The following is a 27,058-nucleotide window of genomic DNA, read 5'->3' as shown; positions in this document are numbered from 1 at the left end:
CCTCATCAGTTGTCCTTTTGACAAGACTAAAGAGAGGGGGAAGAAATCAGGACATTAAATCTCACCTTTCTCCTGCTCTGGAGCGAAATTTTACCTTCTTCACTGAAAGTTTTCCTGAACTGGCACTTGCCAGGTTGTGACATAGTGAATTTCACAGCTTGTCTTGCCTCCTGTCCTGGATGGCTCAGAAGAAAAGTGCTGTAGCGTTGGCCTGCTCAGCCTCCTAGCAGGATGGCCAAAATAAGGCAAGGCTGTACTGCTCCGGGGTCAGAAACTGACAACAGCATTAAAAATATAATTTACTATACTCGCAGGCATATAGAGAAGATGTGAAAACTGTGATTACTAAATGTGAACTGGTGAGACATATCAGGCTTGTCCAAACCCAGAAATTTCTACTAATTTCTGCTCTTTGGCACAGTTTGCGTGGCACCTCATGGCACAAGCAGCTTGGGGTATCTCCACCACATGTTTGCTCTAGGAAGGGGAATGCCCTGAAAAGGTGCCCAAACAAGCACGCTGGACGTGGCGCTTCTGAAGGTGTGTTGTGCTCTGTTATCAATGTCAGCGTGTTGCAGCGAGCCGATTATTAGCTCCGGCCAGCTGCTGATGAGCTCAAGGCAGTGCACAGATGCTCTTTTCCCAGGGATTTGGCTGGTTATTTGACTCGATCTTTAAGAAATACGCAAAATTGTCTCAGCCTTAGGGTGGTTCCGAGGAGTTTGCTTTCCTTTTGTTGCCTTAAAGCAAAAAAGGTGATGGAGAAAATTTTGCCAGGTGGTTTATTTCTACTAGGAGGTGCTCCCGGACCTGGGACTGGATGGGCCTCTGCACCCGCCTTCGGATGCACCCCCGGTTTGTGTTGTCCTCCTGGGGCTGTGCGTGGCTTCGCTCAAAGGCCCCGCAGCCCAGGGAATCACAGTGTGCCTGGGGCTGGGCTGCTGGGGCCATTCCCTCTTCCCAAGCTAGGAAAGCGCTGTTTGTCAGGGTTCCAAATTTATAGGTAATTTGGTGGCTCATCTCTGTTGTTTACAGAGGTAAGAGCAAGATGCAAAGGCATTCCCTAAATTTAAGATCAAAATGTTAGACCGGTAAGCAGAATGAAGTCCAGTAATGAGTTATTCAAAATTCCATGCAAAAGTTCCTGTAGTGAGGTGGGTTTGTCTTTTGTTTTTGGCTTGAAGTATGCTTATTGCTTACACGTGAGATTTAAATAATCTGCAAAAGCTTTGCTGCTTCTTTTCTATGTGGGACAAATGTTTGCAGTGGTCCCATTCTCAGTGAAACTCCAGCATGTGCTTTTTGCTGGCTTTGAGCCTCGGTGTGAAAAACGTCCAGACCATTTCCAAACTCAAGAAATATTTGTAGCTACAGTTTATGGTTTATCCACCATCTGGTTAGATTTACTTGAGATTATTTGGTTTTCACACTCAGTGTTTTTTATCATTGCATTGCACTTCTTGTGGTTTGTAAACCAATGGATTGTCATTTCTGGCAGGCTGTGCAGTGATCTGAAAGCTGCTGCTAGTCCAACAAGGCCAAAGATGGGAAGAGCTTAGCACAGGGTGCCTTTATTTCCAGACCCTGCTAGACCTCTGCATTCTTGCTCTTGGCCACACTACAGAGTGGGCTTAGCTCCCTCGCGCCCAGTTCATGATCCGCCACCTCCCTCCAGTGTCCTCAGCCCCACTTCCCTGCAGAGGGAGACCAGGTGGACAGTAAAGGCTCTTTTATTGACAGGTCAGAGCACGGCTCAGTTTTGCAGTCCCACATAGTGGCTGTCCCACGGAGCCCCTCACTGCCGCAGGGAGTGCAGCGGCACGCCCTCAGGAGCACCGATTTGTGGCGGCCCTTTCTCTCTGGAAGGAAAGAAGGCACGTTTGGGCTGATGGACAGAAGAGCAGGGAGCCTGACAGCCCCAGTCCCCACCGGGCTGTCCCTTCACCCGCTGCCGCCCACAGATGGGGAACAGGAGGCCGCAGAGAGGGATGTCCCCCGCCTCCCTTCGCAGACTCCACGTGCAGGGCAGGATGGAGCTGACTCACTGTGCCTTCTCGATGTCCTCGATGCCCTCGGGCAGGCGCACGTTGAGCGTCTCCGGGAGCAGGAAGGCCACTGAGCCGCAGCACACTGCTACACCACAGTACGTCACCTCCGGCAGAGACCTCCACACCTCATCCAGCAGAAACACAAGCGGGGCCAAAGACCCGCCGAGGCGTGCCACGAAGGAGGCGTACCCCATCCCATTCTGCCTGGAAAGGGAGGGCACCGTGGTGGCGCAGACCACCACGCGAAAGAGATGGGTATTTCTTTCATATCAGACCTTGGGAAAAAGCACAGAACCTCTGCCCCTTCCCCCTGTTTTTCCGTAAGTGCTGAGGCTTTTTTCCCCCCAGATTTTTCCTCTGCCAGTTTTTTTCTAGGTTGGTTTTTTCCTTTCTTCATATCTTCCTGCGGGGATAATATTTCCTAGAGAGCAACTGTAGCTGCTGTGAGAAATAGATTTATGTCTATTATGAGAAAGAAGCTGCATTTCCACACTAAAAATATCTACTTGAAAGTTGTTTCCACTTTAAGTGTGTAAAACCCCGAGTGCATCTTCTATCCATCCCCTAGTACGGGGATGTAAGGGCTAGGAAGTCTTCCGATCTGCTGAGAGCAAACCGAAGTCCCTTCTTCTCCCAAAGTACTTCTAGGCAGGTGGCATGCACTATAGATACCTGTGAGCACCTTTGGTCCTGCTGTAGCTGTAAGCCTGGGAGAGCTTGGAGAGGAGGCCAAAAATAAGGCCTGGGAGCTATTCCCTGACTAATTTTCAGGGGATGGGTGGCATTTCATGCTAACAACAAGGATCCCAGGACCTGCTTGTGCATATGCAGAGTGAGTCCTGCAGACAGTACCAATGTTTTTGTGTTTATCTGTCAATGTCTTTGAGCACGTAAAAATACAAACCAATGTGAGAAGAAAAGCAGCAGATCAGTGTGCCTCCTCCAGTTTAAATACGTGCCATTCTCCACATGCAACTGACTGGTGAAAGTTAAAGGACTAAATGACAAAGAAGGGTACTCTGGGCAAGGAGGGACAGAGGTGAAGCAAGCTACAAGGCCTGCTGTGATCCATGAGGGTTTTTTTCAGACTTTCACAAAGAAACCAGTGAGGTGATTCCCTCCATCAGTCTCAGCTGTATCCCAAACTATGCTGCTGCTAAATCTGGTTTTATGTCACCATTACCCAAGTATTTCAAATAAGCTTTCTTTTTCCTCCTGAAAGGCTGTTTAATCCCTGCTTTAATATCATCTGATGCCCAGAAGACTGTCAAATGTGGTAGTATGTGTGCCTTCTAAAACCTGATATTTCAAATTGTTATTTTGGGGGTTTTTTAACAGTTATTGGCAGATTATCACAGGGAACTAAGACTTTACTAAGCACAGAGGCCTTATGGAGTTCAAAAATCTTCCCACACAGAATACTCGTCACCTTTTGATACATCTGCCTATCAACATAACCTAACCACATATAACCTAACCACACATAACCCAGGTATAAAAAGGGTAGCTTTCTGCCCCTTTCTTGTGAGTATGTGTAATCCCTAGAACCTGCTACTTGTAGAGGCAAGGCATCAGTCCTCCAGTCTAGCCAGCAGCATGTCCTGCTGTGCTGATGTTGACGACCTGAGGGCGACATCCCACCGAAGTTCTGGTTGTGCATGCAGGCGAGTGGCATCTCTTACCTCAACACGGTGGGGTAGAGCTCAGAGGTGTACAAGTAGACGGTAGTGAATGCAGCTTCTGAGAAACCTTTGCCCATAATGGCTACTACAGAGCGCAAGGAGGTCAAGGCTAGGAGGAAAGAAAAGACATTTACGACAACGGTCAAAGAGCAGCCTCTAGGAAGAAGATTCTTGTGGCCTCAGGTACGAGAAGGAATGTGAAGGAGCTTCGTAGCCCTGGAGCTGCTGTCTCCAAAGTCTGGTTCAGTAAGCTTAGTAACTATTAGCCCGAGTGGGAGCTGAACTGATGGAAGGATAGGTCCCGACATTTCCCATTGGACAATGTCTACAGTAAAGATCGGCACTTCACCTTGCTGTCACTGGACCCTCACTAGCCACTTCACAGTGACTGGAGACCATCTGTTGCCACCAGATATTAGGGCTAGCCCACATTAGCAGCCTTGTCCTACAGATGCCCTTTAGGTGGAGGACGTCTCCGTAAAGAACTGCCAGTGGACAAGATCTATGGTTCTCCTTCTCTAGCACTGCACAGAATGGAAACCTCCCCTTCAGCAAGTACTGCATATAGCAGAGGAGCATCTCACGCTTGGGAATGATGACGTTGGCTCCTATGCACAGTCCGGTCAGGATCAGCGCCCACGCCTGACTCTGCCGTCGTCCGACTCTGTTCACCAGCACGTACATGATCACCTTGGCTGGAATCTCAATGATGCCAAAGACAAACTGGGAGAGATACATGTTGAGCCCAAAGCCAGTTAGGTTCATGCTCATACCATAATAAGAGAAAGCAACACCAAACCTGCAAAGAGTATGTGGACATGAGGATTAGGGAAATCCAGCTGGGGAACTGCAGGACAAATCCCCTGTGTGAAGTGACACCGCTTACCACACAGCCCCACAACACAGAGAGATCTTCCGCAGGACTGGTGTCCTGAACAAGCTGATGTAGGAGTAACTGCCTCCTGGCTTTTTGTCTGTTGCCATCCTTCTGAGGGCCTGGGAGAGGTGGAAAGAAGGAAATGCTCAGCTGCTGTACTTTTAGGATCCAGACATGAAACCCTAGACAGGCTGAGGCCTTTGCCCTTCCCAGCTCCACCTTGTATTTTCCATATGTTCCCACTGCAGAAAATTCTCTGGGCATGCATTGTCAGAAGCACGTCTTCCTACAACTTTATAGATTGCCTACCATTTTAGAGCTCTTTTTATTCCCATGGCCCCTATGTCCCTCTTAACTATATACCCCATGTAGCAGAAAGGGTTGCAGAAGAATGGCAGATCGTGGTGTTAGCAAAGTCAGTTTTGGCCAGTTCCACCCTCTTCCCCATGTGGTTGCCTGCCATTGTGTCAAGTCTCAGCAGCTAACAGTGAGCTGCATGCTTTGTTCTTATTAATGCATTTATATAAAATGTGATTATTTATACATCTGTTTATATAAATACAGACTATATTAAAAAGTCAGGCTGTGAGAAGTAAGCCCTGCCTATAGGGAAGAAGAGAGTGCTTTTTCACAAAGTCTTTTAGCAACTGAATTAGGGGTAAGTACCAGGAGAGTTTGTAAGTTCTACTCACTGGCTGAGATGCAAGAGATTCGCACAACTACGGGTCTGCAATGCAGGCAGCTGTACCTAAGCTAGTTGCCATAGGCTCACTGTGTAGGTAATAGAGATCACCAGTGGGAGTGACAGAGTCATTTTATCCTAGAGCGAACAACTGCATTTGGTTAGAAGAACTGTGTGCTAACCTCCATCAGCTATTCATTAGATTGCAGACTGTAAAGGAGATTGCAGACAGTGCTGATGTGGACACCTAACATCAGGAGAGATGAATTCACAGAATCACAGGATGGTCGGGGTTGGAAGGGACCTCTGGGGATCATCTAGTCCAACCCCCTGCCAAAGCAAGGTCACTTAGAGCAGGCTGCACAGGGCCACATCTAGGCGGATTTTGAATATCTCCAGAGAAGGAGAATCCACAACCCCTCTGGGCATCCTGTTCCAGTGCTCCGTCACCCTCAGAGGGAAGAAGTTCTTCCTCATGTTCAGGTGGATCTTCCTACTCTTCAGTTTGTGCCCGTTGCCCCTTGTCCTGTTGCTGAGCACCGCTGAAAAGAGTTTGGCTCCATCCTCCTGACACCCACCCTTGAGATATTTCTAGGCATTTATAAGGTCCCCTCTCAGCCTTCTCTTCCTCAGGCTGAACAAGCCCAGCTCCCTCAGCCTTTCCTCATAGGACAGATGCTCCAGTCCCCTCATCATCCTCGTAGCCCTCCGCTGGACTCTCTCCAGCAGCTCCTCAATTCCTCTCAGGACAGCCTTGCTTCACCATGTCCAAAAATCATCAGCAAGTGCAGAGCAGGACAGTTAAAACTGATAAGGTTATGAATCACAGGAAACCTTGAAGAGAGAGTCTGGTTAATTAGTTACATGTATTCTCAAATCAATATTCTCTTCAGAGAAAGCAAAGCCTCAGCCAAAGCTTTTGCATAAACACTTAATCCCAGCCTCAGAGCTGCATAAGAAACCTACAACTTAGATGGTTGAAGAGGGCCTGCAGCGTCTTGGACCAGAGGATCATCTTCTCCAGTGCCTCGTCTTCAACAGCATCCTGCAGTGGAGCGTACAGAAGAGCCGGGCAAGCATGCAGAGATATTCCCCTTGAAATGTCACCACCTCCAGCCGTTCAGGGACTTTCTGAACCAGACAGGGTGTCCGTCTGTTTAGCAGCTCGATGACCCTTTCCCACCTTATCTACTGGTTTGCTGAACCCACGTTTTTCTTGTATTTCTGTATACCTATCTCTGGATCTGGTAACTCCTGTTAATACTGCAGTATGCCAAGTAAGTTATTTTTTTTAACTTTTACTTTTTTTTTAACCTTTTTCACAGACAAATAAGTCCTTTCATCCAAATGCATAGGATGAATCATAGCACTGATAACAGACTACTTCTGCAATGCTGAGAATTCCAATATTAGATTCACGTTAACTAGATGGCAGTCTGTCCTCTCTTTAAGTTGCATGATTTGCTATTAAAATGGGTAACATAAGACATTAACATGGAAAACATCTTCCAGTATGTATTATTAGCCAGATTTCTTGGCATGTGGAAGGATAGCTGGGAGAGCCAGAACAGCAAGAAACCCAAGAAACAAAATGCACTTATTCAGTGACGGCTGGGGAGGGAAAAGGGTGAGGCAACCTGCAGGCCTACCGCATCACCTACCATTAAGACAGTGCTGAACAGTTATGGGGGCTGGGGACTTGCAGAAATACCTAATAAAAGAGAAATCCCAGCCCAAAGAGCTCTCTGATTAAAAGAATTGTACAAAATGAAAGAAAGTGTTAGGAAAGGGAAGAGGAGAGATGTAAGTACCAGCATGTTTCACTAGGGAAGAGCTAAGATTTTAGTTCTAATTGTGTACTATTCTTTGCAGTTTTTGGATGAGTTACAAAGCTTTTTATACTGAAAGAATTTCACACTGGGAAATTCCTTACTCAGTTCTATAAGGCAATGCTATTAAACCTGAGAGTACATCAGTAACATGCTGTGTAATTATCCAGAGATGATACATCTTTCAAAGTTCAGTCTCTGAAATACAGAGTCCTCAGCCAAGGCTGAATGAAAGAGGTTATAAGTTGTTATTTTTACGTATTTGGTCAGAGCTACTGGTTTTGTTAAAGGCAAGGAAGGATCACACTAAACTCCTGTCTGCCACAACCAGCAAATTCAGAATTTCTCACATTTTCTGTCGTGAATCAAAAGGGCTAATCATCTCTTCAACAGCTATTGAGAAACTGCTTTTAAAAAATCACATGCTAGCCAGAAGAGGACAGCAGTGTGGGTGCAGGAGCGCTGGGTGCACACAGAGATGCAGCTGGACCATGACAGCAAAGCACAAAGCTCCTGTAATGGTGCCAAGGGTTTCCTATCTTCCTCTTTTGGTAAGAGGAAAAACAATGGACATTAAAGGACAGACTGATGTTTAATGAACCACAAACTTCTGTAACTACTGGATTTCACAGCTGAGCTTTGTTGCTCTTGAGAAGGTTGAGACAAATCATGTGGACCAAATTAGTCAGAGTTGACGCACGTGCAGCCATCCAAGCCTGGCTGTGAAGCGTTGTTGTGAGCACTGACTATGCTCTGGTGTCTCTCCTAAGCGAGGGACACGATTCTGCCTGGCCCTTGAGTCCTCCCTAGAAGTGGGACATCACTTGAGCTTATCACCATCCCCTGGAGCATGTTCTTAAGTAAGCATCATGGACCAAGGTCTTGACATTTGTGAGACTGAGTGCAAAAATACATTTGTAAGATAGAACTCAGCATGAGATGAAGATCTTCAGATCAGCCTCATACCTTGAGCTTTGGAGCTGAAAATAGGTGGCTATTTTTTGGGGTTCTACTTCCCCTTTATTTGTTCAGTCATCTAGCTAAGCATCTTCACTCCATCCTTTGCACATCTGGGGTCAAGTAAAAATGAATTTAAACCAGTGGGTGCATGCCTGCTTTGCCCAATGTCTCACCCTTGCCTTGTTCCTTTAAAACTGCTGACAAAGCTGTGACTGACTTGAGAGCAGAGCTTTAGCCAGGGGAAAAACTTGTTTATGCTGAATGTTCTTTACACCCGCATTCATCACTGGGGCATTGTCATGGCTGACAATCTTCCAGTTTCCCATGTACACTAAATGAAGCCTGAGGTGGACTAGCCTTTACATTTTTGGAAAACACTACATGCAGTATCTCAAGTGCAACATGAGAGAAAATATGCTAACTACATGCTATTAATGCATGTCTGCTTCCTACTAGCACTGTACCAACACTTGGCAAACACTACGGCAACCGAGGCGGCAAACACTAAGCTGCACAAATTGCTCAAGCGCCTGAACGTTCTCCTCTCTGTTATGGCAGTGATGCCACTGCCTTATTTCTTTCAGGCTGTGCTGCTCTCTTTCTGCCAGTGTCCAGTGCATTGAGGCTTCTTGTCATGGTAATAATGAATGGAAAGACACTGCACCTAATGAAGGGGATTTCTGACCTTATGGGAGCTGAGCTGCTGCTTTATCTTTAGGAGTGGATCTAGCTGCTTTCTAGACTAAAATGGAGCATGGCACCCTGTGGACCACAGTGCCTCACAGATCCCACTGCAAGCTGAGCATTGCTTCAGGTGTCAAATAGAAGTAAAACAGAGAGGAAATGGGAGAGGAAGAACCTGTGTCTGGATCTTCAGTTTCTCACCTCTGGTGAGACAGTGAAGTCTTTCCTTCCATTCATTCTTGCACATCTAAGCAGATGCCTGTGAGCTTGTTTCACTTTGCCATTGGCTATGAGCCACCGGGCAGACTCTGGGACCCACCTGGTGCGAGGAGAGAAGACAGTGTTCCTGTTGGCACTCCACGTTTTCCACCACACATACATAGCCCTGGCCGAAGAAAGGTGGTCTTCTCTACGAGGCTCCAATCTCAGCTAAAAATAGCAACTGTGGTGCATGAGAATAATAGTAATGGGACACCCTTGTCACATGTACATGCTGTTCTACCCTTAAAGAAGCACAGACTGCTAATTGAAGTGTGTCTAGCCAAATTTTTTTATCATGTGAGCTCGAGTTTTCTGAGCTGGTTGAAGTTTCAAACTCTTCTCAATTAAAATTGGCCCCAGAGTTTTTGTATTTACAGATTCATGCTTTTTGGCACTCTTTAAACTTTGAAATCATAGGAGATTAAAAATTATTATGTAGGAAGGATTTAGTGGGCTCTGTACTTACTTAGTTAATTGCTAAAATTATTTGGTTTTCGCCATAATCAAAGCCTTCTGCACAAGAAAGTCAATGGGGTCTAAACCATTGTGGCTGTGGCCCCCAGTGAAGTACCCATGCTAGTCACTGAGTGACAGGGGGTGCTGTACTGCTGTAGAGCTAATTAGCAACTCTGAGATGTCTGCCTAGCAGACCTGTGTAGGGTGGGAGTCCTGTGACTCTTATTTTTCTGTCTGTTCCAGCAAAAGATCCAGCACTTGTCATAAACTGGCATCTGCAACTCCCTTTTCTTGGACTTCTCTCTGATCTGCTGTCACTATTCAAGCAACAGCTGAAAAGGATGTGTAGAGAAAAACATTTGCAGAACTGGTCTTCTGGAAAGTTTTCAACTCCTTCCCATAAGATCTATTATAACCTAATGCATCTTGGGAAATACAAAGAGTGAAGGATGGCATTTTGCACTCATTGCACGCATCTCCAGAGTATAATGTTATGTCTTTTGGTTGTCTAACGTCTCAACTGAGTTCTGACATTGTGTCAACAATATCTACAGAGTGTGCTAAATTAGATTTTTATTCCATACTTCAGGGACTTCTAATTATCCAACAATTGCTGACCTCTTGGGTGCTTGAATTTTGATCAGACTACAGAATAATTTGTAGGAGAACTAATCTCCGTAAAAGGAACTAACACAGAGGAAAAAAAATCAGCTGTCATGGAAAGGGTGGGTCCAAATGTATCTGTGAATTTCAGCACTTCCTAGGACTCATTTTTTCATGGCTGGTTGTCCTAGAGAAAGAGCAAAACAACTGGAACTAAAAAAGCCAGCAGAACACATATTTTAGTTCTGTTGAACTTGATCAGCAAAATATCAGATGCTTCCCTTTGCCAGAAAACCCTCATCACCAGCAAAACAATGCATCTTTTTGGAGCCATTGATTAACAACAGCATCAGTGTATATCTGATTTTTTATAAGTATCATTTGACATTTTTCAGCTAGATCTGTGCAGCTATTTAATCTACTGCTTCATGCTGATGGACAGACATAGTAAGCAAGCGAACCATAGTCTCTAGAAGCCTCTTTGATGGTAGCTGAAAGGCACTTCAGCATTGGGATATCACTCTTTCTGCTCAGCGATTATGCATATAATTTTGGGGCCCATATGTCTAACAATCAGAGCTTATTCTGCATGGTTTCCAGCCAGAGCTCCCCATTGCCCTGAGAGATACGTCTGTGATTTCTGCAGTGTGGTCCAGCATGACACCGATGTCCAAGAGGAACTGAACAACCACCGTTAGGTAGAGGAGACTCAGACACCCATTTATGAATGTTTTCAGTGAGGCAGTTGTGGGAATACCTGCTTGCTTATTTCAACACGGGACTTTTGTATAGCCAGGAAAAGGAGCTGCTTATTCAAAGGACTGTTTTGGATCATCGAATAAGTTGATCCCATACACTTCACATTATAGTCACAGCATCAGTGTGATGTAGACCTGTATTCTAGTCTGTGTTACTACATGATAAAAAGAAGAAGGAAAACGAGTTTCTTTGATTAAATGAACCATCTCCCATTTTAAGGCTTAAGAGATGTCAGACATTTCTTAAATAAGGCTACAGGAGGGAAATAGCCCACAGAAAGTGGATGCATTTGACCCATCAGGATGGTTACGCAGCTGAGAAAGGCCACGGGAAGTGCAGAGATAAATGCACCTGACCTAGCCTGCAGATGTCATTGGCTCATATGGAAAAATTGGTACCAGCTGTATCCTCCCCAGTGAGGTGGGGACAGAGAATGGATAAATTATTTATCTTGGGTCTACCAGGGATTAAAGCCAGGGATGTGGCCTGGCCTTGCCTCCCTTTATTGGGATCTCTTTGCTTGCTCTGAGCCACATCTGACAGTGCTTGCAGCACCAAACCCTGCTCCTTTGAGCTGCAACGTGTCCCCCATATGCCTGGCCTCAGCCCCAGTCCTGCCTCCTCCTTGTCCCCAAAGCCGTGGTGTGACCTTGGCTCCTGGCCTTGTTGGAGGTGAGGAGAGATGAAACCCAGGCCACCTCAGTTTTCAAGAGCTGCCACGCCTGGGCTGTCTGAATGCAGGACACAGATGAGTCCTGCTCCTCTTTCGGTTGCTGGAGCCAACCCTAGGGTCAGCGTTGCAACATTTGCCATGCTGACAGAGCAGAGGAGGCGAACCGCAGCCCGCTCCCATCCCCACCAGCCGTCCAGCTGCAGGTCACTGCACTCACCACAGGCAGACAATGCTCAGAAGACAAGGTCCTGTTACGGCTACTAATAGCCAGTGCCATTCCCGCACCAGGTACGCCACCATGGCCAGCAGCATGTTCCCGACGCTCCAGAACATGCTAATCAGGATCCCGGAGAAGGTGCGGTGCTGTATGTCCACCCACTCCATCCCTGCAAGAGGGAGGCAGAGTTCAGCTGGGACACACAGGACTTCTCCAGTAAGGGGTCTGTAAGGGGTCTGCAGCAGTTGTGAACAAGGATGAAGTGAGGTAATGTCCCTGGTCTTCTCCTCCGGGAGAGCTCCACTGTTTAGCTAACATCTGGCACATTTAAAATGTTCATCCACCTCTTGCAAAGCTGTAAGCAACTAAAATAAAGCCTTAAAAGAAGAAATACTGGATATATAGGAAGAAACAGTGCTAAAAATACCTTAGGTGATACTTTTTTTTAATCCCATTCAGTAACATTCAAATGGCCTTCTTCATCAAGCAGATGATATTTTTTTTCCCTAAACATTTTGCCTGCACAGTTTCCCATTATTCCAGATGAAAGAAATATATTAAGATGAATTGTCGTTCGTGTGGAATCTACCCAAGGTAGACACTAATGCCAGAACAGATGGTGGTCTCCTTGCTTGTGTGTGTGAACTAAAAGCCAATTTTCCTCTGGAGATCTGGGCATCTTGCTGCAACCTCTAACAATCAGAAATGTCGCTCCCAAGCTCTACTTTGCCTTGAGGGCATCAACCTTTACAATGATAAAAAAACGTAGCAGGCCTGGGGATTTGTCAGGTCTTGTGTGGACTTTTCCAGTGTTGAAGCCATTTAAGCCTGATTTTGGCTGTATCTGTAAAAATCCTGGAAATTTTTGCTGCACTTGCAACTTGCTTTTGGGTACAATGAGTCTTGCCTAGTACGTCCCAACTGTAGCTAGAAAATCATCCGGTGTTCTGTTGGGTACCCTGAAGTTTGGAGCTTGTTTGTATTATGTAATTACCTAAATTCCTCAGCTTCCTCAGCTTCAGTTTTGCCTGGCTCTGTATGATTTTCTTTTTTTTTTTTGGTGGTTCTCCCCCCCCCCCCCCCCTTCTAAAAATACAGATTGGGAACTTATGAAAACTGTGATCAAACTCAAGACTGGGGAGGTAGAAACACCCCACGAATGACACACCATCCTCCTCCTGCTGAGGACATGGCAGCACTGATAAATTGCCTTAACAGCAGCTTTGAAGGGTGAGAACTCAGTATCAGAGGAAAGGGGCAGATACTTTGGTCTGTGGCTTTTATTGTGCTACTGATTATCCTTAACAGGAATTGGGTAGCATGGATTGCAAGTATTAATGTTGCAACAGAAGTACTAATAAGTGGTTGTTATATTTTGAGCAGACTGTTAGAGCATTAATTAGACTAACAGAGAATTGTAATTCTTGTGTCCTTCCAAGAGGGATGTTCTTTTGGCTGCCTGTAGTGCAATTGCACACATAATGATTTCCAAACTCCTGTTCCTACTAGCTCTGCCCTGTCTGGTAGACAAGTCCCTACCTATCCACTGCCTGCCAGAAGTCACCCTGTACAACTGAGCACCCACAAACCCCCCCATACTTACCGAAAGGCAATACAATAAGGGAGACGCCGCTCAGGCCCACCCCGGTCAGGGTCCGTGTGATGGCCAGCATGCTGTAGGAGATGGAGGCGGCACTCAGCATCCCAAACACGACGGAGAACACAAGCGACAGCAGGAGCATGGCTTTCCGTCCGAACCTGCCATGAGTACAGGCTGGGTTACAGCGACTGGAAACCTGTCCTGGGAGTAGGGTTTGAAAAGGGGCAAACCAGAGACTTCAGAAGGAAAATGCTCTCTCTGCAAAGAACGCAAGATGCAATGCCCTAGAGAGGAGGAAACAGCTCTGGATGTAGCTGGTGCCACAGTGGTGCCATCTCAGTCAGAGGGCCAGCCTGCCCCATGACCATCAGGCACAAGGCTCTCCGATGGAAACAGCAACACTGACCAAAACAATATTTCACAGAATCACACAGACTCACAGAATGGTAGGGGTTGGAAGGGACCTCTGGGGATCGTCTAGTCCAACCCTCCTGCCAAAGCAGGGTCACCTACAGCAGGCTGCACAGGACCTTGTCCAGGCAGGTCTTGAATATCTCCAGAGAAGGAGAATCCACAGCCTCTCTGGGCATCCTGTTCCAGTGCTCCGTCACCCTCAGAGGGAAGAAGTTCTTCCTCATGTTCAGACAAAACTTCCTATGCTTCAGTTTGTGCCCGTTTCCTCTTGTCGTGTTGCTGGGCACCACTGAAATGAGTTTGGCCCCATCCTCCTGACACCCACCCTTAAGATATTTATAAGTATTTATTAGGTCCCCTCTCAGCCTTCTCTGCTTCAGGCTAAACAAGCCTCATCCTTTCCTCGTAGGAGAGATGCTCCAGTCCCCTCATCATCCTCGTAGCCCTCCGCTGGACTCTCTCCAGCAGCTCCTCATCTTTCTTGAACTGGGGAGCCCAGAACTGGACAGAGTACTCCAGATGAGGCCTCACTAGGGCAGAGCAGAGGGGAAGGAGAACCTCCCTTGGCCTTCTGGCCATACTCCTCTTGATGCATCCCAGGATGCCATTGGCCTTCTTGGCAACCAGGGCACACTGCTGGCTCATGGTCAATTTGTCATCCACCTGCACTCCCAGGTCTTTCTCCATAGAGCTGCTCTCCAGCAGGTCCACCCCAAGTCTGTGCTGGTGCATGGGGTTGTTCCTCCCCAGGTCCAGGACCTTGCACTTGCCCTTGTTGAATTTCATCAGATTCTCACTGAATGGCAGCAGAGCCTTCCGGTGTATCCACCACTCCTCGCAGTTTTGTGTCATCAGCAAACTTGCTGAGGGTGCAACTAACTCTTCATCCAGGTCATTGATGAAGAAGTTAAACAAGACTGTGCTAAGTACTGACCTCTGGGGAACCCCACTAGCTACAGGCCTCCAACTAGACTCTGTGCTGATGATGACAACCCTCTGAGTTCTGCCATTCAGCCAGTTCTCAATCCACCTGACCGTCCACTCCTCTAGCCCACGCTTCCTGAGCTTCCCTAGGAGGATGTTATGGGAGACAGCACCAAAAGCCTTGCTGAAGTTGAGGTAGACAACATTCACTGCTCTCCCCTCATCTACCCAGCCAGTCATGCCATCATAGAAAGCTATCAGATTGGTCAAGCATGATTTCCCCTTGGTGAATCCATGTTGACTACTACTGATAACCTTCTTTTCCTCCACTTGCTCAATGATGACCTCTAGAATGAGCTGCTCCATCACCTTTCCAGGGATGGAGGGATATTGAGCTCCCCTGTTCAACACCATCATCAAAAGCAGTGACGTCATCTTGAAATCCTATGCTGCTGGCGCACCCTACTCCCTCCAATGGCTGTCACCATGCCTGGCTCAGAGTGTCCTCCTGTGGCTCACTTAGGACCAGCCACTGTCATGGCCCTCGAGGAGGAGAGAGAACTGTGACATTTCCACCCCAATCCTTGGAAGGAAAACAAAGATCCCAAATGAAAATAAAAGGAATCCAATTGTCAGCCCACATGTGCAAACAGCCCTGATGTCCTAAGCGTTCTATGAGGAATCTGCTAGTAGGTTGTTCCCCAAGGGTTTTGGAAGTTGTAAGACCATCTTACTCCTGGTGCCAAGTCCTGTGTGGAGAGTGTGGAGAAATGCAGAAAATCAAATACACAGAAATGCACAAGCATACACACACACATACACAGAGAAATATGTGTGTGTGTATTTCTACGCAACCTATGAAAATCTGAAAATCAAAACGCAGCACAAGGCGTCAGTCTTCTGATGAACTTCAGGCCTGCATGTGACAAAAGCTTAGATTCAAACTGGAGTAGTAAATTAACCCCGTCAACAGGTAATGTGCAGTCTACAGGGACTGAAATCCTGGTCTGATTCTGGCATTAGGGCTCTTTTAGTGGTCATCTGAGAGGATGGTGGCAAGAACGATTGCTCCAGAGGAAAAAGTGATGTGCTGGGACATAATGACACAATAACTTTCCTAAAAAAGATCATAAATTACTTCATGCAGCAGCTATTTAATGAATCTACTGGAGAAAAAACAACTTGTGGCTTGGGCCCAGGTAGTTTGGTGGATCTGCTGTGAAATTTAAGCAGAGCCAGTTTGCGAAAGTCATTGTAATGCCTCTGGGTTGGAGTAGCAAACACCCAGAAACACGCCAGAGGTGGATATGCTTTCTGATAGAGTAACTGCCTAAGAAAGCAGATACATTTTTTAAATGAAGATTTTTCTTGAAAATACAGTAAGAAGGATATAAAACTTCAAGATTCCCTGCAGGGCGCAAGGCAGCTATTTATGGACCCATTACTAGACTCTCTCCGCAAGTGCATGCCACCTGCTAGGGAAACCACAGGCAAGCTGGCAGGATTGAACTGCAAGCTACAGGGAGGCTGCTAGAAATAATGCTGTTAAAATTGTCTTCAAAGGGAGAGGTAGGAAAGCACAACCTCTGAAAGATTAAATGTAGAGAATACAACAAAAGGAGCAAACTGCACAAGCATAAAAATTAATAGAAAAGCCATTTTCACAAATATCCCAATCTGGGAAGTCTGCCAAAGCATCATATAGCCAATTCAGTACAAGGACAAGGCACAAAAGGGGTGTTTGGAGAAGAGCAGACAATAACAGAAACAATATATATATATTTGACTATATATGTTCACAGTAAGGTTGTCGGAGGGTTTACCAGGGTAAAATTTGTCAGTAGGGATGTTCTCAAATCCAAATGTCTGTAGAGGCTTAGAACAAAACAAACCTGAACTGTAGGAAAGTGTGAGGACCAGATGGTTTTCACCCTGGAGCACCAGAGATGAAATCTCTGCATTACTGTTAGCACAAAGAAATGAGACGTCTTCTCTGTTAGAGAAAAGGAAGGCTGCTAATGGGACGTCAGCTTTTAAGGGGTATTAGGGAAGATGGGGGACACGGCACCTGAGGCTTAACAGACCCACCAAATTTACTGCAAATATACTGGATTAGACAAATTTACTGTGATTACATAGGCTGCAAGCCTTTCCTGACGTGACCTGCGGGCCCTGTGGACAGGTAGCCCAGATGGGGAGTGCACACCCAGCTCTGCTCCAGGCTGCTCTCCAGGGCATGGCTGGCTGCCACACCCTTGCCAGCTGCTGCTTCAGCAGACTGAAGGGTCCTGGCCTGCCTAATTGGAACTCAAGCCATAACCTGGTCTTTTTTGTTAGCTTCGCCAAATTTTCTCCATTTCTTCTGTATCGGTTTGAGACGGGGAAGGAGGGTGAAGGGAAATCAAAACTGCACACAGTATTCAAGATGTGGGGCCACCATGCATTTACGTGTTACTGCATAGTGATATTCTCTTTGATTTTATATTCCTTTCCTAATGATTCTTAATTGTCCATTTGCTTCCCCAGCCACTACTCATTGCTGAGTGGATGTTTGCCTAGAGCTGTCTGTCATAACCCCAACATCTTGCTTCTGAGCAGCTACGGTCAGCTCAGAGGCCTCAATTTTAAATGAGAAGTTAGGATTGTTTCTCTCTTTATTTTAGATTAGTCTACTCTGAAATATTGTCTTCTGTTGTTCCCATCCAGTCACAGAGCTCTTTAAGCTCCTTCTGCTGTTCTCCACACTCAGATCTCGTCTCTATCAGCCTGGTCACTCAGCATCACCTCCCCACTTACTCCTTTTCCAGATAATGTTCTGATTTCCAGATAATTTTCCAATAAATGTGCTGAAAAGCACACAAATCCAAACACAGGTTCCCACAGGTCCCTCTCCATTGTTATAACTGAACACTTCCATCTCCCTGCTCCTTCCTGGCTTTTAATCAATTTTTTCAGTGATGCAGAGACCTTCCTTCTGATGCTAGGGCAGCTCAGTTTCTGTAAAGAGACTTTGGCAAGGAAAATTCTTGAAATCTGTGTAGATGGTATCTCCCCTTTTCGTGTGCCTGTTAGCAGACTCAAAGAAATCTGGTATGTTTGTAAGGCATGAATCTTCTGCAGCCCCCCCCTGATTCTTCATTAGTATGTCATATCCACCCATGTGGCCTATGGCTCAATTTTTCAGAATAGTTTCTACTAATTTGCCTGGTACAGATAGATGTCAGGCTGCCTGGAACATATTTCCAGAATCTTTTTTGGAAACCAGTTTAAAACCAATTTGACACATGATAGCTTCCCAGTCCTCTGCTGTGGGGGTCCCACAATGCCAACAGCGTTCCAGCTTTTTCATCCCAAAGGTCCTGTAGGGCTGTAGGGTGACCACTCCCTGCTCCTGGTGCTTTACTGGCATTCATCTGATGTATGTCTCTATGTCGCCTTCTATCAGCTTGCTTCAAAGCTCCACCTCCGACACCTGCCCCTACATGTTCTCCCACTGTGAGCGCAAACTCATTTATGTCTCACACTACAGCATTTTTATTTCCAGATGCTCCTTTTATGTCTTGATCTACTGGCTCTTCCCCCTCGCAATCCATCTGAAAACCAAATTATTTTTCATTTTGCTCTAGCAGAGACCCCTTCTGCCTTATTTTGTCCTGTTTCTTTTCCTGATTCTGAATTTCGTTCTCTCCAGTTGTTCTATAAAACTGTTTTAGATACAAAGCCAAGGCACGCAGTTTGAAGATCAGCCAGACGTCTTGAGTCCTTGTAAAAGTACACTGACATACTCGTAGGTGAAGATAATGGATGTAAAAATTCCTACCTTCAGCGCTAATTCCCTGTGTGCTTCATACTGTGAAGCTGGTTCCCCTCTGGTCTGCAGCGATTTTTTAGCCTGCTGTACATTAATGCTTGTTTGCTCCCACAGGAAAGAAATTGGGAAGCAGTCTCCTGTGCAGGAAACTCCGATGTTAAATAATGAATAGCGTACAGCGAATAGCCCATTCTGATTGCATGCCTGCACTATGTGTTCTCTGGTAGGTTTCCTGGTTCTGCTGTTTGCAAAAATATTTAATTGCTTAATTGATGCCCTTTCTAGGTTATTATTCAGACTTTTTTTGGGGTTTATATTATCACATTCTAACATTTAACCAGAGAGAGCAGATTTGTTCCTGTTTTCCTCATTGCCTCAACTCTTCCTCAAGGAATGCCTCCCTGCTTATAAGAACCTTCTTTACCCTGCTTCTTTAGTAATGACTGAATCAGTTTTTGCTTCCTGGAGACTTTTTTTTTTCAGCTATGCCAAGCATTTGCTCTGAGCCCCTCACTTGGGTGTCCTTAACAAATTTCCATATAACTTGCAACGAGTTCACTCTTTTAGCCTCTTGTTATGGCTTTCTTCTAGCCAGTTTTCTCCTTTTTTAGACAGTTGCCTTTTCTGAAATTGGTGGATTTTTTTCAATTTTTGCTGTTCCTGCAGCAATGCTGACCACAGTGGTGTGGGCTCTGTTGCAGTGTATCTTGCCATGGGCCATTTAGCCCCTGCGTTGCTTCCTTGTACGACTTTAATCCAATTATCATGTGAGAGGCTGGATTCTCCCTTTACAACTGTGTTTTCTCCTTCTCTGCCCCTCTGATTGCCTTTTGTAGGTCACAGGTTTGTGAAGTCCTCGTCATGAAACTGAAGCCCTGGAGGAACAGCCTGAAAGGGGTCAAACCTGTCTGAAAGGTATCCAAATACCACGGCCCCCGTCGTAACGCCAATGAAGAAGAAGGTTGCAGTCGCCTGGTTCAGTCCGCGCTGCTCGCACACGAGGTCCCACTGAAACACAGGGCCAAAATGACACTTAGTGCCCATTTCAGTCTCTGTTGCCCTTCCCTCTGGTGGTCACCATCATATCAGTTTACATCGGCCTAATCTGGTTGAGGGGTAGAATCCTGCACTAAACTGTGCAGAGGACAGTGCCAGAGTCCTGAAAAATGTAAAGCTACGTCTTACAAAACTCAGAGGCCTCCCAGTTATCTATCCCCACTGTGACAGCCTCTCTGTGGACACTCGTTGGGCATCAGTAAGTTTTCCTGGGTACCACTCATCATGGAGAGATCCCCTTTTTCCTCTCCTGACCCCTGTGATAGCTGCTCTCAACCTGCTCGGGTGTAGGGCTCCCCCAGCTCCCTCCGCATACTCCTGGGATTGCCTTGCTGAGATGGGCGATTGCAGGGTGCCGCACTGCAGTGAGTTTAAGATATGCCTCAATCTTAATTAGGGAATGTTATGTTGATATCCGGTTCCTGTTGCCCTGACCAGTTTCCTCTGAAGTTGTCCATGCAGGGAGGAAGGAGGGCAGAGGGGCAATCAGACCAAATACTTGCTCCTGATGCTAACTTACTCATTTCTTACTGAGAAGTTGGTCTAGACATTCTTCCTAATTAAGTTAATGAGCATTGCTTTACTTTCTTGGAGGTGCAAATGTCACTAATGATTACAGAATGCTGTGCTGAATCTGCAGAGTTAATTTTCTATACGTTCAAACTTTGCACAACGTAATTTAATCATCAACCCAGCCTCACAGCCTCTCTGACAAGACCAGCCAGACCTTGAGCAACCGTCCTTAATGCAAGAGCAAAAGACTTCAGAGAAAGCCCTGGTCTCTTGAGCATGTCCTGGGGTCACTGCATTGTGGGTGCAGCATCACAGGGCTCCATGCTCAGCATCTGTGCTGCAGAGCACCTCCTCTGCCTTTTCCCCAAAGGTGCTTTATACCTTTCTCCCTGAAGCAGTGCAGAAATCAGGTACAGGCCTGGTGCACCCTCAACGCCATGCCTGCCAAAACCAGGGGTGGTTGGGTGGTGGGGAGGAGGCACCAGCTCTAGGTTAAGCCTTGGCCCTGCTCTCGCTGAGACAGCCAGCTGCTGTCATTTCAAACCCAACCATGCCCCTTTTGTCCAACCAAATTGTCCTCTTCCCTAGGACCTTGTGTGCTTTGGGCCACTTTTCAAGGAAGGTAAAGCATTAACACTCAGAGGTATCACTGTTAGCCTTAGCAAAGCATTTCAGAAGGCAGGTGGTTAATATTTGATGGGCAGGGACCTTGGGCAGGTTCAAAGTTATGGCTGGCCAGCATGCTGCATCTCAGTGGGAGGCATTTGGAGAGCACATTGGGTTTGACAGCAAGAAACACTGGTGGTAAGAGAAGAGAGGCAGCACAAACTTGGGGAGAAGCGGGGGAAGCCAGAGATTAGTGAGGAGGGGTGGCCAAAGGAGTAGAAGGGTTTGGAAAATCACGAAAGCAAGTCGTGGGCTCATATGAAATCCTGGCAGGGTGTAATCCTGTGCAAGTGCCATGTGGCCCAAGCAGAGAAAATCCTTCATGTGTGTCTTCCCCTCACCTCCTCCAATCTCTCAATCACCTGGAGAAATTAAAATGCTTATAACAAGAAATGTTGGCTTCTAATTATCAATCTAAGCAAGATGCTCATAATAATAATAATAATAAATGTTGGCTTCTAGCTCTGAGCTTCAGAGAGCTTCCCCATCGCAGGAGATCTTCTCTAAACAAGTCATTTCCACGGGTTACAATATAAAGATTCCCCTCTGACTCTGTGCACCCTGTGAACATTTCTCCATCTGCTTCTCAAAACACTGAGCTAATTTCATTTTTGGCTAGATCACAGGCCAGGCGTTACCTGGGTGGAGATGGTGGAGGTGAACTGCGAGTGGTCATAGACCCATCCGTGCTGGCAGTGCTGGATGATGGAGCTGTTTTCTGGTTGCAGAGAGGAATTGAGCAGCAGGTGAAACTGAGGTTGTGAGAACATCTCACAGGACCTGAAAGTGCCGTCGGGCTCCCGGGGGATGCTGATGAGCAGAACTTCCTCCATGGTGAGGTTCACAAATGCCTCTTGGTGTGGAATTGCACAGTGATGAGAGGGGGTAGCAGCAAGAAAATTGTGCAGCAGGAAATGCATGGGAACGTTGATCCTTGGGAGGCAGAGGATAAACAAAACCAAAATCTGGAATCTGCCAAAGCCCCCAGTTTCCAGCAAGAGATCCTCAAATTTCATGTCTTCTGTGGAGTTTGCTCATGCAGAGCAGCTATATACTGAGGAGCAGCAACATGAGCCTGAAAAGCAGTCTCTGTCCTTGAAGCTCAACTTCCTGTGGCTTTTCATATAGCCACTGCGTTGGACTTTGAGACCTTGCTGAAAGGTTGTCAAAAGTCACAGTGAAACTCTCCATTTGGGGTAGAGCCAAAAAAATTATCCTGTGTGCACACCATACATCCATTTCTAATGGACCCAGCACAAGGCACTTTCAATTTTTAATGTCCTTTTCTCTTTGTTGTGGTGTTTGGGAGGGACGTCCACATTAGGAAAGGAGGCTGTGGGAAGAGTGCTGTGAAAGCACAGTCGTTTCTAGTTGGGGGGGGGTACCATGCAGCATCTCAAGCGCTGCAACAAACTCTGCCTAGAGTGAGCTGGTCACCAGCCAGCCCCGCTGGATCATAAAACAGGGTCCCAGGAGAGCAGGGGTGACCCACTGTGTAGGGATGCCCAGGAGTACCAAAGCCTGGTTGCTGTGCATCAGATAAGCGGGTTTTGGTATGGCTTGTGTCAAGTCATGACCCTGGGAGCAGGGAGTATGGAGAGGGTGCGAGGGTGCCCAGAAGAGAAGAGAGCTCAGTCTCTGGATGGATGCAAACAGGGAGGTGAGCACTCTGGAGAGAAAGGGTGGGATGCAGCTGAGGGCCACCTGCTCACCAGTGTCCTCCAAAGGATGGAAAAAGTCAAACTGTTTCCCCATAAAGTCCCTTTCTCTGCCTGGAAAAGTGCTTTCCCAGGGCACATGCAAAGAAGTGATGAGAGAGGCTGCCCGTACCATGTTGGAGGCCATGACATACTCCTGCAAGGTCAGAGCCACTTGCCGGTGTGCTCTAGGGACGATGCGACACCCAAAGGGGTGAGTGTGCAGCCCCTGGCAGGGCCACAGGTACTGCTGCCACCACTGCATGGGTCTTGCACCATGGTTCTTCCACTGCCTGCTTCAGGGAGCGATTTCCTGAAAGAGGAGGGTCTTTAATGTGAATTTCCACTCTTATGCTCTTAACTGAGAAATGAGCTCTTTATTCAGCCAGAGCCACTGCAGAAGAACAATAATGGACCGTGCGTCTGAGAGGCTGAAAAGGTGGCTGGTCATCAAAGGCATAAACCACACAGTTGTATATCACACAGCTGCTGGGCAGAAGCTTTGACCCCAGGGTGGCAGGGAGCAGAAAAACTGCTTAATTTTTTGAATAGTTATAGAAACAGTGCCTGGAAAATGCAGCAACTGGGGAGATGTGGCATCAGAGCTGGCACAGTTTGGTTCACACGACCAATATGGTTCAAAGAAGAGTCCCTAGTCCGTGAGCCAGGAACAAAAAAATCCAGCAGCAGTGGCAGCTCCAGGTACCCCAGGCCTGCCAAAATTTCCAGGAGCTGTACAACTTATTCCATGGCCGGCAGAGACCTAGCTGGAGGACGACTGGCACTTCAAGACAAGATAGATACAACTCCCTGCCTCACAGCTGAGCAAGCTTAGGAAAAGTGATGAGATCAGGGCACATAAACTGGGAGCAGTGGGAGAAGGGGCTCTGCCCTGACTGGCTGGAGAGCCTGCAGGACCCTTTCTTGAAAGTCCCTTAACACCCTCGCCACATCTGGGTGCAAGACATGGGTATGCTTCCCTTGCAGCGAGTGCTCTGGCCAGGCTGGACCCATGGGGCATTCCCTGGGGATAACACATCCCAGACAGTCGCGTCCTGACAGGTTCAGGGAGCTGCATCATGCAGCAAGCAGGGGCAGCACCCCATGGCCCGTTCAAAGGCCACAACTCCTTTGCAGGGTGCACGTGAAGTGGCACAGTTACTGACAGCTTGCTACAGGTTCTCTCCTGCGGCATCTTCACACTCCACACCTCTCTCCTCACAGCCTGCGTCCTCCCTGCTGCATCAACCCTGCAGTCTTGAGTGCTGTGGATGCTGATGTGTCATCCTGAACCTTTCATAGAATCATAGAATCATTAAGGTTGGAAAAGACTTTCTCCAAGCTGCTGTTCCAGGACATGCTCTGCTTTAAAGCAGCTCTAGTTTGGCCATCCACCTCGAAAGTGGTGATGTTTGGTGTCAGGATGCAGGCGCATCAAGAGGCCGGGCATAGATAAAGTGCAAGTGCTGCCTGCTGCCAGGCGCTGCAGAGAGCTGCCTGTCTGCCTGCCCCAGTCCCTGCAGCAGACGACTAGCGAGAAGGGCTGTAGAGCAGCAGGTAGAGATGAGGAGGTCTGAAAAAGCTTTTTGGAGTGCCTTCTGCTGTGGTTGAATGCCCAGGCTGAGTGTCACCCAGATATTAAATGCTGCAAGGGCGCAGAGCACACTGGACAGGATAACGCCATGGGATCACACAAATAAGGCAAAGGACGCCACGCTGTCACCTTAGGAGATCTTTGCTCTTTTCAGTAGCATTTCTGGCTGTCCTTGTTTAACTAATGTGCTGCCCCAGTCTGCACTACAAGCCATTTCAGTGCTCATCCCAGGACGAGCATGAAGGAAGCATACAGGAGTGAAGCAGGGGCATCTGACAACGCTCTGCCTCCGGGGTTACAATTTAAGCTGAAGTTGAACTACAGGACAAATTGTTTTTCTTCACCACTGGTCTTCTAAGAGCAAGGAACAGAAACTCTCACTGATATGCTGTTGCATATTTAAACTGCAAAGCAGCCTCCCCATCAGAAGTGAGGTTATGGGTCATTGCTCTGCAGCTCCTGGGGCTCTGTTGTTCATACTGCAACTGCTTAAAATGTACATCGGTTGATTGCTGTATTTCTCTAATCCAAAAGTGTTAATTTAACCAGTGAACAGATTTAGTTAATGACCACCAAGCATACAAATGCTGTGTCTGACTATGCCCTACCACTTGGTTAATTAGACCCAGGACCTGACTCTGATGGCTTGCACTTGCCTGGCAGTGGTGAGAGCAGAAGGACTTTGCTGCTGCTTTCACCTATAAAGCTGGAAAGAAGAGTTTACTTTTTACTTCATGAGTGTACAATTTTCTTCTGCAATCTTTCTTTCTTCTCCTTGTTGGGATGCCAGCTAGATGTCAAGAGGGAAGATTATTAAATGACTCAGTCACTAATGTCCTGGCTTTTCTGTTTCCAGCAGTAATTTCATAGCACCTTGTGTGGAGCTGCAATAGGCTGAATGGAAAATAGTGAGGGAGTTGATTTGTTCCTTTAGCGATTAGAGCCACCCCACAGGTATCTCAGCCGCTGCAGAGTAGCTGGAGATCTGATCAGTTGTTGCAGGATGGTGCTTAAATGGTATTTTTCTCCTATGGGAAATCTGTAGATCCTGAAATCCTCCCTCTCCTCTGAGTTATGTCTGACTGCCATGACAATATGTGTCCATCAGAGCCAATGAGCTAGACTAACCCTGGTCTCAGAGGGCAGAGTTGTCCCCATCCAACTGCAGCTCATCGCAGGCTGGGGTGCCTGCAGGAGGGAGGTGCGCCACACACAGGAAGTCTCAATTTTTTGGATTATTTGCAAAGGCTGTTTGGACAGTGAGGTCCTACAAAGCTGGCCAAAGTCAGCTGAGGATGCCCACAGTATCAGTCTAAGGTGCACCATACAGCAGCAGCATGTCCAAACACTCTTGGCAGGACGTATGCGCACCAGATTTTGTAGCTCAGTTGGAGAAAGCGGAGGAGAAGTCAATGAAGAGGTTCTGGGCCTCCTGAAGATTATAGAATCATAGAATTGTTTGGGTTGGAAGGGACCTTAAAAGTCATCTAGTTCCAATACCCCTGCTATGGGCAGGGACACCTTCCACTAGACCAGGTTGCTCAAAGCCCCATCCAAGCCAGCCATGAACACTTCCAGGGAGGGGGCAGCCAAAACTTCGCTGGGCAACCTGTTCCAGTGCCTCACACCCTCATAATGAAGAATTTCTTTCTTCTATCTAGTCTAAATCTACCCTCTCTTAGTTTAAAGCCACTATCCTTTGTCCTGTCACTACATGTCCTTGTAAAAAGTCCCTCTCCAGCTTTCTGTAGGCCCCTTCAGGTACTGGAAGGCTGCTATAAGGTCTCCCCGGAGTCTTCTCTTCTCCAGGCTGAACAGGCCCAAATCCCTCAGCCTGTCCTCATAGGAGCAGTGCTCCAGACCTCTGATCATTTTTGTGGCCCTCCTCTGGACCCACTCCAACAGGTCCATGTCTTTCCTGTGCTGAGGGCTCCAGAGCTGGACGCAGGACTCCAGGTAGGGTCTCACCAGAGTGGAGTAGAGGGGCAGAATCACCTCCCTCAACCTGCTGGCCACGCTGCTTTTGGTGCAGCCCAAGATACGGTTGGTGACAGAGGCACTGTAATAGCGGGACGATGTGCAGAGCAGAGGGAGCAATCTCTGGATCCAACTCCCAGGCCCAAAAATCCATTTGGTGTAAGAAGAAAGTGACTTTGTGCCATTCTGACTTGATGCCACATTAACAAGACTCCTATACATTCCATTACTTACAGCTGTTTTGTGTGCAGACATTTTACTCAGTTACACAAACAAATAACAACTGTTTTGTAAGTAAACTGGCTCTGGCCAAAGCTGCTTTTCTTGCCTACCAGAAATAAGAACATTGATCCTGCTTTAATGTGAAACTACGTGAGCCATGTCCACATCTTCTGCCACATGTGATCATGAGTCCACAGCCAGCCCTCGCATCCTGTCTGCTCCCTAGCCAGACCCCACAGACCTCTCGTGCCCCTTCCTATGGTTGTCTTATGGAACTTTTTTCTTTATTCTTTAATCTCACCAGAGCTGTTGGGAAACTGTAGCAGGGCTGAGATTCAGCCCAAATTATTAGGATGGATTTTACTGAGGGAAGAGCAAACCCAAACTACTCCTTCAGCCAGGGAAAGGACACAGCAGGAATGTAAAGTCCAGGCAGGATCAAATGTTTTCTGGGGTGAGATACCATCTGATTAAATCACTGTCACTTGCAGAGGATAATCCTGCGTGAAGTGAAACATTGCCAGGAACCTCGAGACACAGACCCACTGATTTGAGGAGCAGCGCACAAGGAGCGGATGAGCCAGGAGCTGGGGGGACTCCAGTGCTGGTCATGCTCTCCCCAGCAGGGCACAGTCCCATGGGGTCTCAGCATGGCTGGCAGAGCCAGTGGTGGGACAGGCAAGCAAGGGGACACAGCAAGGGGATGAACCGGTACCACGGTCCCTTCAGGGAGCCTGGTCTGAAGCAGGAGATGGGATAGGAGACAAGGCTATGAGGCAGGTCCAAGGTCCATGAGACAGGGACACATCTAATACAGCTCAGATAGTGATGGGACACCCAGGCCTGAGCTTAA

The 27,058-nt window shown here is 47.2% G+C and overlaps 1 protein-coding gene across 1 annotated transcript; it reads right to left on the bottom strand.

Moving 5' to 3' along the window:
• Positions 1-1,795: 1,795 nt before the first annotated feature.
• Positions 1,796-21,731, bottom strand: SLC22A7 (solute carrier family 22 member 7). The gene is made up of 10 exons (XM_009939956.2): positions 21,354-21,731; positions 19,385-19,488; positions 13,335-13,489; positions 11,732-11,900; positions 8,964-9,081; positions 4,617-4,726; positions 4,315-4,529; positions 3,731-3,839; positions 2,046-2,252; positions 1,796-1,859 (listed from the first exon to the last, which is right to left on the bottom strand). Exons 1-10 carry the CDS (start codon positions 21,729-21,731, stop codon positions 1,796-1,798), a joined length of 1,629 nt encoding a protein of 542 aa, XP_009938258.1.
• Between the last annotated feature and the right edge of the window lie 5,327 nt (positions 21,732-27,058).

The sequence above is a fragment of the Opisthocomus hoazin genome, chromosome 2 (genome assembly GCF_030867145.1).
Source record: "Opisthocomus hoazin isolate bOpiHoa1 chromosome 2, bOpiHoa1.hap1, whole genome shotgun sequence".
Taxonomy (NCBI): Eukaryota; Metazoa; Chordata; class Aves; order Opisthocomiformes; family Opisthocomidae; genus Opisthocomus; species Opisthocomus hoazin.
This window is presented reverse-complemented; position numbering and strand designations above follow the sequence as displayed.

What these genes read in the sequence shown, in the direction of transcription:
- SLC22A7 (XM_009939956.2), bottom strand. Translation starts at nt 21,731, where the DNA reads ATGAAATTTGAGGATCTCTTGCTGGAAACTGGGGGCTTTGGCAGATTC. An exon ending in CAACGTCATCATTCCCAAGC is followed by an intron (nt 3,840 to 4,314) that starts GTGAGATGCTCC and finishes CTTTCCTCCTAG; the next exon opens with CCTTGACCTCCTTGCGCTCT. An exon ending in GAGGACATCGAGAAGGCACA is followed by an intron (nt 1,860 to 2,045) that starts GTGAGTCAGCTC and finishes CTTTCCTTCCAG; the next exon opens with AGAGAAAGGGCCGCCACAAA.